Genomic DNA, 11,896 nt, shown 5'->3' on the forward strand with positions numbered 1-11,896 from the left:
AATTTAAAAATATTTTTTTTCTTTTTTTAAAAAAATTAAAACATGAAAAATAGATTATGTTTTTCATGTTTTGGTCTTAGAGATTGTTTTAGCTTTTTTTTATAATTTTTTTTCTTATTTTTGAAAATGATAAAATAAACGAGTTTTAATTATTTTCAAAAATTAAAAACTAAAAATTGCCTGAAAACAGCCTAATTATTTCTGTTATTCAGTTTTGTGGCTTTGTAACAAAATACTAGCAGTAGTAGTAGTAATAATAGTAAGAATACACACTGTTGCCTTAAAATAGAACAATTTTTGTGAACCTGAAAATGCATTGTTCAATTAGGCTAACCAACAACAAAGACGAGAGATCACAGATAGTGTGAACAACTGTAGTCTGTGACTGAAACTTCCATTACAAAAAAAAAAAAAAAACAAGTACCTTTGGCTTTGAATACTGCAAGGATACAACTTCTGTGAACTAAACAAATTCCCAGCTACCATATATCTGCGCATTGCATCTCCAAGCTCCCAGCAAGGTGTGCAGTTCTCAAAGAATTACAATTCCTATCTCAGCTCTGCATAAATACTCTTCTCCACATATATAATTAAAAAAATACACAGATATGATTTCTAATCCATAAGCAACGGCTGCAAAATGTGGTAAAAAATCACTGCACTTCTTCTTTGTCAACTTGGAAAGCTCACTTCACGCGTCTGAACTGAGCTAGCTAGCTATCTCAGCTTGGCAAGCTGCCTGGTTCGGTTGGCTGAGCATGAATGGTATGGTTACAGTCTTTACCGGTTTTGCCAGAAAATCAGTCGCCCTCCCGCTAGGACTATTTTAGAATAGAGCACTCCAGACAGCTGCATCTCCTTCACCACATCTTTCATGGACAAATTTCATTTTCTCCACAGATTTGCAGATTCCACTACAGCTCCAATCAAATGATGCAATGCATACATTACCAGCCTGTGCCTTCCATTCACAATCTGCCAAGGGACAGAAGAATATAGTCAAGCTAAGAAGAGTAATCTTTTCTGTATAAATTCATAGCACTGTTCCGATTGCAAACCAGATGATTATCCTGGCTTTATATAGAAATATATATATAGATAGATAATCCATGAGGAAAAAATCCTGCCCCGGTTTCTTGTTTGCAACCAGTCATTTGAATAATTCCCAAATTCACTAGGCACCTGGGCTCTGTTGTCCCTCTCTCTCCCGTTTTCTTTTTGGTTGGGGATTACTACTAAAAGAAATACCTGGCGGAGTCCCACAGCACATATTGCGGTCATCAATGTGCTCAACTTCTAGACCAATGAACCATGAGCCGAGTGATACGTCTTCATTGGCAAACTTGTGCAATATGGGCCTGCAGAATCAAGAACTCGACACTTTTAACCGTGTAGCAAAAGGGAAGATAATATTTCTCAGCAAAACAATGGAAGGTAATATTTTCTGAAAGTTGACAAATTTAAAACACCTTGTATGGTCCCAAGTTCCTATGCACGGAGCCACTAAGCAAGCATATTTATTTACTCCACATCAGCAATAGTTATTTCACAAAACTTAGTTTTGTTGGTTTGGATAGTTTGGCATGCCACCATTTCAGCCAGCTGTGCCAGTTGTATGGATTTAAGCATAAAAAACTGATAAGAGTCACCCTTTTTTAGTTTTTTCTCACCATAATTAGAATATGAAACTAAAGAATTGTTGCTGATTCAAGGACACAACACCAGTCACATGGGTCTCATCATAAAAGATATTGGTCTGGTGATCCAGGCAGACTGGGACAAAGAAAATGAGGCCAGATAGGAAATAAACTCAATCCTTACTGATTAATTGAGATGTATGTGGCCAAATCCTTCGAGATGGCATAAATCTGTCCAGTTGCATGCCTGAAGTATTTGTTCCCCTCTTCTCCAAATTTCCAGTATTCTGGTTCATGGTACTTTACAGTCCTAGAGAACAAAACCAAGTGATAAGAGAAAGTATAACATTGGTGCTGGAACTGGTAAAGAACCAAACAGGAAAAGATAAAATGATAACCAATATAATAGCTCTAGCATTACTTTTGAGAAAGAACAGGCCCAGATTTCATACACCCAATATATACTCTGGGCTTTGACCGATGACGGGCAAGAGTTGCAGCTAACATGCCTACAGAAGCCCAGCACAACAAAGTTAACTCTGATAGAGAACCAAATTTTCACCACAAAAAAGTGAGTAAGAATATGTGAATACAGGAAGAAAAATAAAAGCAAAGAGGCAGTGGATACCCAAATTGACGTGGACATCATCATCCACTTTGACATAGAAATCAGCATCCCATTTGGCAACTGCTGTGGCAAAAAATGTTTTGGTTTTTGCAGACAATTCATGGTACCCCTCAACATGCTCCTGCAAGATAACAACCATCAAGATGAGACCATAATTCTGGTGAAATATCTATCTATGCATGTATAGATATCCAAGCAGTATCCACGGAAGTACTTCCTTACCAGCCTGAGGAAGTCCTTATGCTGAGCATCTTCTGAATCTATAGCTCTATCTAAGATGCTATTAGACGTTGCACTGCACCAAACCAATTAAAATGATAAGCATTTCTTGCATGATGTAAACGTAGCAAGAGCAAAGGTACACATCTTTCATTGTAAAATATCCAACAGATCTTCCCTGATTTAGTACCAGCATTTTCTAGACTATGCAAAAATTAGAGTACTATTTCTCAGAATGATTATAGACCCAGAGAGAGAGAGAGACAGAACTAACCTATTACCCAAGCAAATTGGACAAAAATATCAATAGTACAGAAGAGATTCCAGAATCTATTGTTTTTTGCCATATTAAAAACCATTAACGTTCATGGTTTTAGAAGTTCAACAATCTGACAAGCCTTTGAGGAAACACTTAGAATAAAACTGAAGGCATTGACCACCTACATTGGAAACATCCCAAAAATTGAAAAAGACCTTCAAAGCATACACTTTTGAACTCTAATAGATATTCTTCTCATCAAAATATTTATAAATTGGAACGGTTACTCAGACGATCTTCCTAACTAGGATTGATATCTGTACAAGAAAGACCCATGACAAAACAAAATGCAAAGATCTAGCATATGGGGCAGCGTGTTCCTCAAAGGATAGGATCATCAGTAATATAATATTAAAACAAGACATTTACACTGATTTTTTTCATTTTAATATAAATTCAATGAGTAGCTTTCAAGTTCATTTTGAAGATAAATTAATTGTAAATCAAAATTTTGAACCCTCTCTTAAACCCAAACAAATTCCAAGTCACAATAGACTTCAAGTTGGGCCCTTGGATGTTGAATACTCATTCAATAAGCACATTCTGTATTATATTTTAGACAATTGACTGCAAAATCACGGCATCAAGCTTTTACATAGAACATTTTATTATAAATCCATTTGAACTTCATGTGATGTGATTGGCTAAGAATCTCCCCCCCCCCCCCCCCCCAAAAAAAAAAAAAAAAAAAAAGAAAAAAAGAAAAGAAAAAGTAATAGTAATCTTATATTTTAATCTTAATTATCATCATTCCTCTATGCACAGTCAAACTAATAAGTCTATTATGGGACTCTAAAAGTCCAAGACTCACACTCAATCTTTACTAATACATGAAATAATACAATTGTAAAAATTAAAACTATACACAGCCACCAGTCCTCTTGCAAATTCAAGGAGGTAAAATTTTTCTCCTGTCAGTGACTGTACAGTGCTTAGAAAATCGGGGCCAGGGCTACTTACAATGGAATTGTGTTTCATTTGGCAATGAGAATTTATTAGAAGATGGGGTTTTACAAGCTGGAAGTAATCTTTTTGATTTGTAGGTGGAAAAAATATGAGATTTAATGTTATTTCTGAAAGATGCAACCTGATGGACACTTAAAGCAAAATATAAACAGCCAGACAGTGAAATAATTTAAGATTTTTGATATGTACATTAGAGGCAACAGGTAGGAGAAGAGGTCAGGCCTGATTAGAGAGAGTTGGGACTTGAACTAATTTTGAGAGCTTTAAACAACACGATCAACACCCAGCTAATTCATGTAGGCAAGGAGGAGAAGACTAAAAGGAAAGAGGTATGCCACCATAGCAAGGATTAGGCAAATTCAAACTGTTACACTCCCCTCTACAGGCTGTGAGACTGGCCATGAACCCTAAGCCAAGACTTCAAGTTTACAAAACCTACACTTTCATCCATTTTATTACCAAGGAAATAACCAATGTTCATAACTGAAATAACCAAAACAACATTCCTAATAAAACCTTAGAGTTCACATAATTGAAATAATTGTCAATAACTGAAAACTAAGCTAGCCTAAGTGAGTCCCTAGTGAATCCTCTAGTCTGAGTACACAACTAGCCCCAATTAATCTTGCCCACCTGAAAAATGTGAGGGAGAGGGAGAACTTAAAGCCTAGTGAAGGTTACCCTGCATAATAGATTAATATTCAAAATAAAGATTTTGGTACATATAATACACAAAAATTTCAGTTTCAAAGATTCGCCAATATTCGCCATTCAATAACATGTATCACCGATAAAATCACACATGGTGTAGCCAACAATTTCCACAATGTATAAAACATCATCTATGTAAGGGAATGATAATACTTGATAATCAATTCAAACCCTAACACATATCTCAATAGGCAATATAACCTTGGATCCAACAGTGTACAAGGGGACCTAGTAATTCCCCTGGGATCCTCCAGTGTTTAAAAAAGTGTGTTTTAAAAAAGTGTGTTTTAAAAAAGTGTGTTTTAAGCGTAAAGTGCGAAGCGCAACATGCTTGGGGCCTTTTTTGTGTGAAGGTTAGTGATTTTAGTTGAGTATGATTAAGTTGTGCTTTTACTTGAGCTCCAAAGTGCATAAAAGCATGCTTTAGAAATACACTTGTTTTTTTTTTTTTTTATCAAACAATATGAATGGTTGGATTTGTTTAAATTTTCGCAATAGTATCGCTGCTTGCATGGAATCCTTGCCCAAAAGAAGCTATTATCCAATCTAAATAAAATCATATATATAATTGTTTAAAAAAAACAAAAAAGAAGACTCAGTTGTCTTTACCAAGCAAAAAATATTAAAGAAAACATGTAATTAGGTGTAAATTAAGGGTTGATAATTTATTCCTAATTGTTGTAAATTAGGGATTGATGATTAATTCTAGATTGCTATAAATTAGGTATTGATGATTGATTCCTGATTCCTGTAAAGTAGAGATTGTTGATTAATTGCAAATCAGGGATTGATTGAATGGGGATTGTTATAAATTAGGGGTTGATTAATTGGGGATTGTTGTAAATTAGGGATGATTTTTTTCCTTATTCTTTTATCCAATCCTCTGTATAAATCATGCTAATGAAATATAATGGGTTTTTTTACCAAACTTTTACACAAAACAAAAGAAAACTCACCAAAATAAAAACAAATTAAAAAAGAAGCCTTAGCATATTTCTAATCCTTTCAACCAAGAGTTTAGACTAGTTAGTCTTCCAAGTTTCCTCACGACTAGCAATTAACTAGATTGTCTCCATTTATATGTCCCTTAAGTGTTTTTGCTATGGTTGCATGAACTTGTAAATTGGTATAAAATAATATAAACGAAAAATGGTATCTCATCCTTTGTTAAATTTGCAGCACTCATTCTTATTTAGTTTTTTTTAATGATTGCTTTTTTAATAGTTTATATTTTTATGCTTATAAAAGTTTATAATCTTTACTTTATTTATATACGCTTTATTTTTCTTAAACATGCACTTCGCTTTGCACTTAAGCTTCGTAGGCCTTTTGTGCTTAAGTGCACTTAGTGCTTTTCAAAAACTGTCTACCCCCAAGTACCCAATGGAGCAAAACTAGAATAATCAGTTCATCTCCTTCTCAAATCATATTAAGATAATATCCATATATGTTTCTGACTTATAGCTTAATTATCCCTTGTCAAGACCTTGGGTGTACACATACAAGAGAGTAGTGGTTGTAGCAGATTAGTTCTCAAGGGAATAATGGTTATCAATTATTTTTATTATAACTGGAAAACCATATAAGGAGTAGCTATAGATATGAGATAGCAGAAAGTAGTTGAAATTGTTTCAACTGCAATCATTACAGTTATAGTAATTGGTAACAAACCACTACAACTGTTATAAGTTGTTAGTATAATTAGTTACAAATGTAACCAATTAACTACTGAGCATAGCCACATATAAGGCTATACCACCTTGTATTGAGACATTATGTATTAAGACTTGAATTTAGTTTCTCATTTCTCTCTGTTTCTCCCTAATTTCTCTCTGTTTTCTCCCTCTTCTTTCTCCTTCTTTCTCCTTCTACATTTTGTTCTTCATCAAACCCTAAATCAGGACAAGATCCTGACAATTTGGTATCAGAGCTTGTCCTAGGCCTTCGATTCAGCTTCCTTCAAAAATTTGACATGGCTGATGGAACTCGGATGAAGCAATTAGAGGCTCAATTGCAGGAAGTGAATGCAACTATTTCCAATCTTCAAGCTCAAGTAGACTCACTAGAAGCTGAATCCAGTAGAAACCATGATGCAATCCTTTCGTTGGATAGAAAATAACTTGTATAATATTTTGGATCAGTAGAGAATTACTTTAGCCTTTGCTTAGTTGAATGATGTGGTGGCATTTGTTGTATCTGAATATGCTTCGACTGAAGGAAAACATTGCAAGCCATTTAATCCACCATTGGGAATTTGGGAGGGACACATGAAGTTGACTATCTAGATAAAGGCCTTTGGTTTTTCTAAGACAAGGTTGGCCACCATCCAATGATTGTAGCATGCCTTTGTGAAGGTAGAGGATGGAAATTCTGGGAAGAAAACAATCTTAAAAGCAAGTTTTGGGGTTGCTCAATGTAGCTTGATCCTGTTGATGTGTTGACCTTGGAATTTGATGATCGTGAAGTTTTCCAATGGAGTAAATTCTTCAAGATTTCTCCATACAAGCTGTGGAAGAGAAGAAAAAGAAAAGGCTGAGATTTGAAAGTTGTGAAGTCTAAAAGTTGCTTTGATACTCAATCTTTAACTGAGGTTTTTATAGGAGATCTTTGCTTTTCTTGAGGACAAGAAAATTCTTGAGGAGGGAGGAAATGTCAAGACCTTGGGTGTACACTTACAAGAGAGTAGTGGTTGTTTCAGATTAGTTCTCAAGGGAATAACAGTTCACAGTTATTTTTGTTATAACTGAAAAACTGTATAAGGAGTAGCTATAGATATGAGATAGCAGAAAGCAGTTGAAGTTGTTTCAACTGCAATCATTATAGTTACAATAGCCGGTAACAAACCACTGTAATTGTTATAAGCTATTAGTAGAATCAATTACAAATGTAATCAATTAACTGCTGAGGATAGCCATATATAAGGCTATGCCACCTTATATTGAGACATTATGAATCAAGACTTGAATTCAGTTTCTCATTTCTCTCTGTTTCTCCCTAATTTCTCTTTGTTTTCTCCCTCTTCTCTCTTTCTCTCTCTTGTTCTACATTATGTTCTTCATCTAACCCTAAGTCAAGATAAGATCTTGACATCACTTAGAGTCAATCCTAATCCTTCTCAATTTCTCTTCTAATAATATATATGTATGTATATATATCAATCATTCTAATTTACCACAATTTATCTTGAAACTTAATTTCTAGAATCTAGTTTATCCTCAATTAAGATTTCCAGCCCCATCTAAATCCCTCCACAACTATGATAATCCCCTCATCTCAATCTCCATATAGAATATGAACTCGATTCCCAATCTCTTTGGAACTTTAAATTATCCTAATCTACAATGGGTTTTTGGAAATCCTGTTTCCTCTTGGATTTTGTTTTCCCTCTTATTTGTCTTTTTCTAAAACTTTGGGTGTTACACAAGCAACCATAATTTCATCCTTACATAAACTCAACCTCTATTCAAAAGAAATAGTACACCCATATTTGTAAACTGCAAGACTTTTCCTGTTCCAATAAAGCCTATAAAACCAACCAAAACTTAATTCAGATCAATGTCTACAAAACCTACCATCTTCAACTACCATCTTAAATGCTAAAAACTTCAAGTTCACCTTTTTAACCAGCCACAAGTGAGAAATTATTTATGCTCTTACTACTAGGTTATCGAGTACCAGACAATAAATACCAACGAGTATTTGACTTCTTGTCTGATGTACCAAAAGTAAGTTGACTTCTCAAAGGTCCATATCAAGAAAAAGCAACAGATCAGATCCAACTTTCGAGAAAAAATTCTACTGTTTTCAAACAATAAATACCAACGAGTTTAAGAGAGGATGCAGACAAGTGATTTACCTATGCCCAATCATGAACCGGATGATAATTCCTTTCTCTCGTTCCAACTGAAGAAGCTTCTCCCCTAATCAAACCCAAAAGACCAATCAAGAGACTTGCAGATCAAACAGAACCATGAAAATTAAGATCAAGTGGGCCATAAAAATACGGTACACGGAAAAAACATACCTTGAGGCATCCAAGACTGTCTAACTGAATCACGCCTCTTCCTACTACTAAAAGCAGTATTTATTCCTATAACTATGAAAGCTTTCTGTCTTGGTGAGGCCTCATGAGACGAGTCTAACAGGGGAGTTGAATCCTCAACCCTCCTCATCTCATGAGAACTCCGACTTGCCGCCAGCTCCATCTGAAGCGTTGAAATTGACTTGTCTAGTGATCTGAAAGGCCTCCAAAAATTTCACAGAAGTAACCAATAATCAGTACAAACCTCAACTGATCCGCCAGCATACATATAGCACAAAATTATATAATCACGACCACGCATACATAAAACAACAAGAAATTGAGCAGGATTATGACTATCAGGAGGTCAAACTCACTGAATTGCTTTGTGGGTACTGTAAACCTCCTTCATTACATCCTTATCCTGGCCTTTCTTCTGGCTCATAGAATTTGAAAATCATTAATACCACACAAAACAAGTAAGCCATAATAGGTAAATCTTAAAAACAAGAGAGGCTAAACCAAATTGAATCCAAATACAAAAACTACGAAATCCAACACAAACACGCACCTTCTTCTCGGTGTTGCAATCCTCAGAAACGATCTGCAGCTCCTGCTCACGCCGGCGTCGCGAAGCCAGCAGGCCCTCCGATTCAGGGGGGTCCCACAATCTGAGAACGACGCAAATCACACTGACATGAGCAGTGCATACATAAAGAAGTGATATTTGGGACAGATAATCAAATCCCTAGATTGATTCCATGGCTTAGATCGAGTTCCAAAAAGGAAATGAATAGAAGTTCAGCAATGAAATTGGGAGATGAAAGAGAGAGACCTGTTGGTAAAGAGCATGCCGATGAAGAAGAAGGTGAGGCAGATGAAGGGAATCCATTTGGCAGAGACCTTTCTACCACTGCTTCTGTTCTTCATGACTTCGTTTCTTCCAACGCAGAAACAGCGTTTCAAATCTGTATTGCGGTATGCAAATTTGCATTCCCATATATATATATAGATATATACACATGTAGAGAGAGAGAGAGAGAGAGACAAAGGAGGAGCTTCGTATTGGTCAGCCTTTGGACGAAAGATTGTAAATTCGGGGCGCAATTAACGCTAATTACACAGACGCCCCTCAACTATATCGATATTGGCTGTAACCTCCCCAACAAGAACATCTCGCTCAGGTAATTAGTTAATTACTTTTACCCATAACGGGATATGAATTTTTATTTTAACATCTTTAATTGAACAATTACATTTTGAAAAAAAAAAATCATTATTTAAATTTAGGAAAAATTATATTTCCAACTAAAATCTAAATTTAAAATTAGCAAATGAATGAAAAATTTAATGATAATTTTATAAACAATTAAGTGTTTTGATATTATGTAATCATTTTAATGAAGGGAGTTTTTAAAATATTCTTTATATATTTTATTTAAAAATAAAAATAAGTTATACTAATAATATTTGAATTCACATTTTCAAATTATGATATACAACACTAAATCTAATCTTCATTTGAATTTTATTTAAATAATATAAAAAACTAAATTACAACTGATAATTGATTAGATTTTTATTTAAAATATTTTATTTTTTAGATAATAAAGAGAAAACTTCCAATTTTTATTAAATGAATAATCGTTCTTTGTATAAATATATTTATGGATTATGTTCATATATGAAATTAGATGAAATAAAATGATAGTGTTATTAAGTCTTCCATTTTCATAAGGTAAATATTTTAGGCTAAATCCATATTTTTGTTTATGTATTTTTACATTTTTTTTTTGGTACTTATTTGAATTTCTCGTTATTTTGATTATACAATTATATTTATATTTTTAAATTAATTTAACATCTACACTTTTGATATATAAAAAATGGATAAAAATAATACAAGTTTAATAGAATATGAGAATAATAATACAAGCTGAAATTACCCAATAAATTTTGCAACCAAAGAACTTCCTTCAATTGTGCAGTTATTTCAAAATAGTAGGTAATGAGTTAATCTGTTATATTATTCTCTATTGTTATCAATAGCGACCAAATCTAGTTTTGAGTAAGCAGAGCTGCTACTACTTAATACTCTAAAGAATAATAGATGAAAAATATGAAATAAACTAAAAAAGAATAAAAACAGACTGAAAGAAAGACAGAGCCACAAAGTATTGACTCATCTCATGTGAGCAAAGATATATATTTGGCTAAATATTTTACATTGAAAATAATTTTTATTCAAAAATATTTTAGGCAAAAAAATTATTACCAAAATGATATAATAAGTAATTATTATTATTATTACTTTGCAAAAATAATTATTATTTAATTGTGACTCAACAAAAATGTCATATACTTAGCAAACATTTAATTTCTTCCCTACTGTGACATTAAACACATTTATTTTAAAATTAAAAATAAATTTATATTTATCATACCTTAATTATTTTATTCAACAATAATAATTAAACAGGGAATAAGAATGTTAAGAATTAAGGTTGATTGTCCCTAGAGCATACGTTAAATGGCAGGCAAGTAATACGCTGAAATTAATATCAGTAAATCATGAGTTTGATACTTGACCTAGGTAAGAGTTAAAGTTTCGCCTGTGATTTACTTTCTCTGTTAAAATCAATAACACGAGCGACAGGAGACTGCGTAAGGACGATAATCTAAAAAATTAAGATTGATCGATTTAAAATACACGACTGCCCATGTGACAGAAATTAAGGGACACTAAATTCTAATTAGGGGGAGAAACTGTAATTAACGTTGGCTAATAACGAATTAAGAAGAATAAAACAAAGCTGCGTTCGGATTTGGGCTGGCCGTCAATTCAAAGGGCCGAGATTGGAATACGGCCAGCACCAGAGGCGGCTTAACCGTGAAGCCAATTACGCAGCCACTAAGGCCCCAATTTGAGAAGGTCGCAAAATTTTATAATTTATTTATTTTTTTAATAATAAATATTTTATTAAAAAATTAAATTCAAAATAAAATTTAACTTTTTGTCTTTTCCATTTTTTCTTTCTAATTTTTACAGTTGTCTCTTCTCATTATTTTTAATTTATAGTTAATTTTACATAATTTGAACATAATTTAACATATGTCCGTGAAATAAAAATTTATTTATTATTAGTGAATTTTTATATTTTTAATGTTATTAATTTAATATTTTATTTTGTTTTATTTTCTTTTATAGGAGAATAAAAAATAGATAATTTTTTTGCTCTATTTACACGGACCTCTTAGAGTTAAAAAAAATAGTTTTATTTTTTTTATTTATTGTAATAGGTTATTTTATTTTTTTTGATATTTCAAATAATATATTTTAGTTAAAAATTTATTTTCGTTAAACGTTTATCATATTTTGTGGTTGATTGAATTTT

The 11,896-nt window shown here is 33.1% G+C and overlaps 1 protein-coding gene across 2 annotated transcripts; it reads right to left on the bottom strand.

Moving 5' to 3' along the window:
• Positions 1 to 280: 280 nt before the first annotated feature.
• LOC127808417 (beta-1,3-galactosyltransferase 7-like) lies at positions 281 to 9,499 on the bottom strand. 2 transcript variants are annotated; one of them, XM_052346951.1, is made up of 11 exons: positions 9,337 to 9,499; positions 9,073 to 9,172; positions 8,879 to 8,937; positions 8,505 to 8,716; positions 8,337 to 8,400; positions 2,488 to 2,560; positions 2,266 to 2,386; positions 2,059 to 2,146; positions 1,822 to 1,947; positions 1,249 to 1,358; positions 281 to 975 (listed from the first exon to the last, which is right to left on the bottom strand). In XM_052346951.1, the coding sequence occupies exons 1-11, from the start codon at positions 9,429 to 9,431 to the stop codon at positions 827 to 829; spliced, it is 1,197 nt and encodes a 398-aa protein (XP_052202911.1). In that variant the 5' UTR covers positions 9,432 to 9,499; the 3' UTR covers positions 281 to 826. The 2 variants fall into 2 exon arrangements, with proteins under 2 accessions (XP_052202911.1, XP_052202910.1); XM_052346950.1 differs by having other exon boundaries at positions 8,505 to 8,725.
• Positions 9,500 to 11,896: the final 2,397 nt, after the last annotated feature.

Source organism: Diospyros lotus, chromosome 8, assembly GCF_014633365.1.
Source record: "Diospyros lotus cultivar Yz01 chromosome 8, ASM1463336v1, whole genome shotgun sequence".
NCBI classification, from domain to species: domain Eukaryota; kingdom Viridiplantae; phylum Streptophyta; class Magnoliopsida; order Ericales; family Ebenaceae; genus Diospyros; species Diospyros lotus.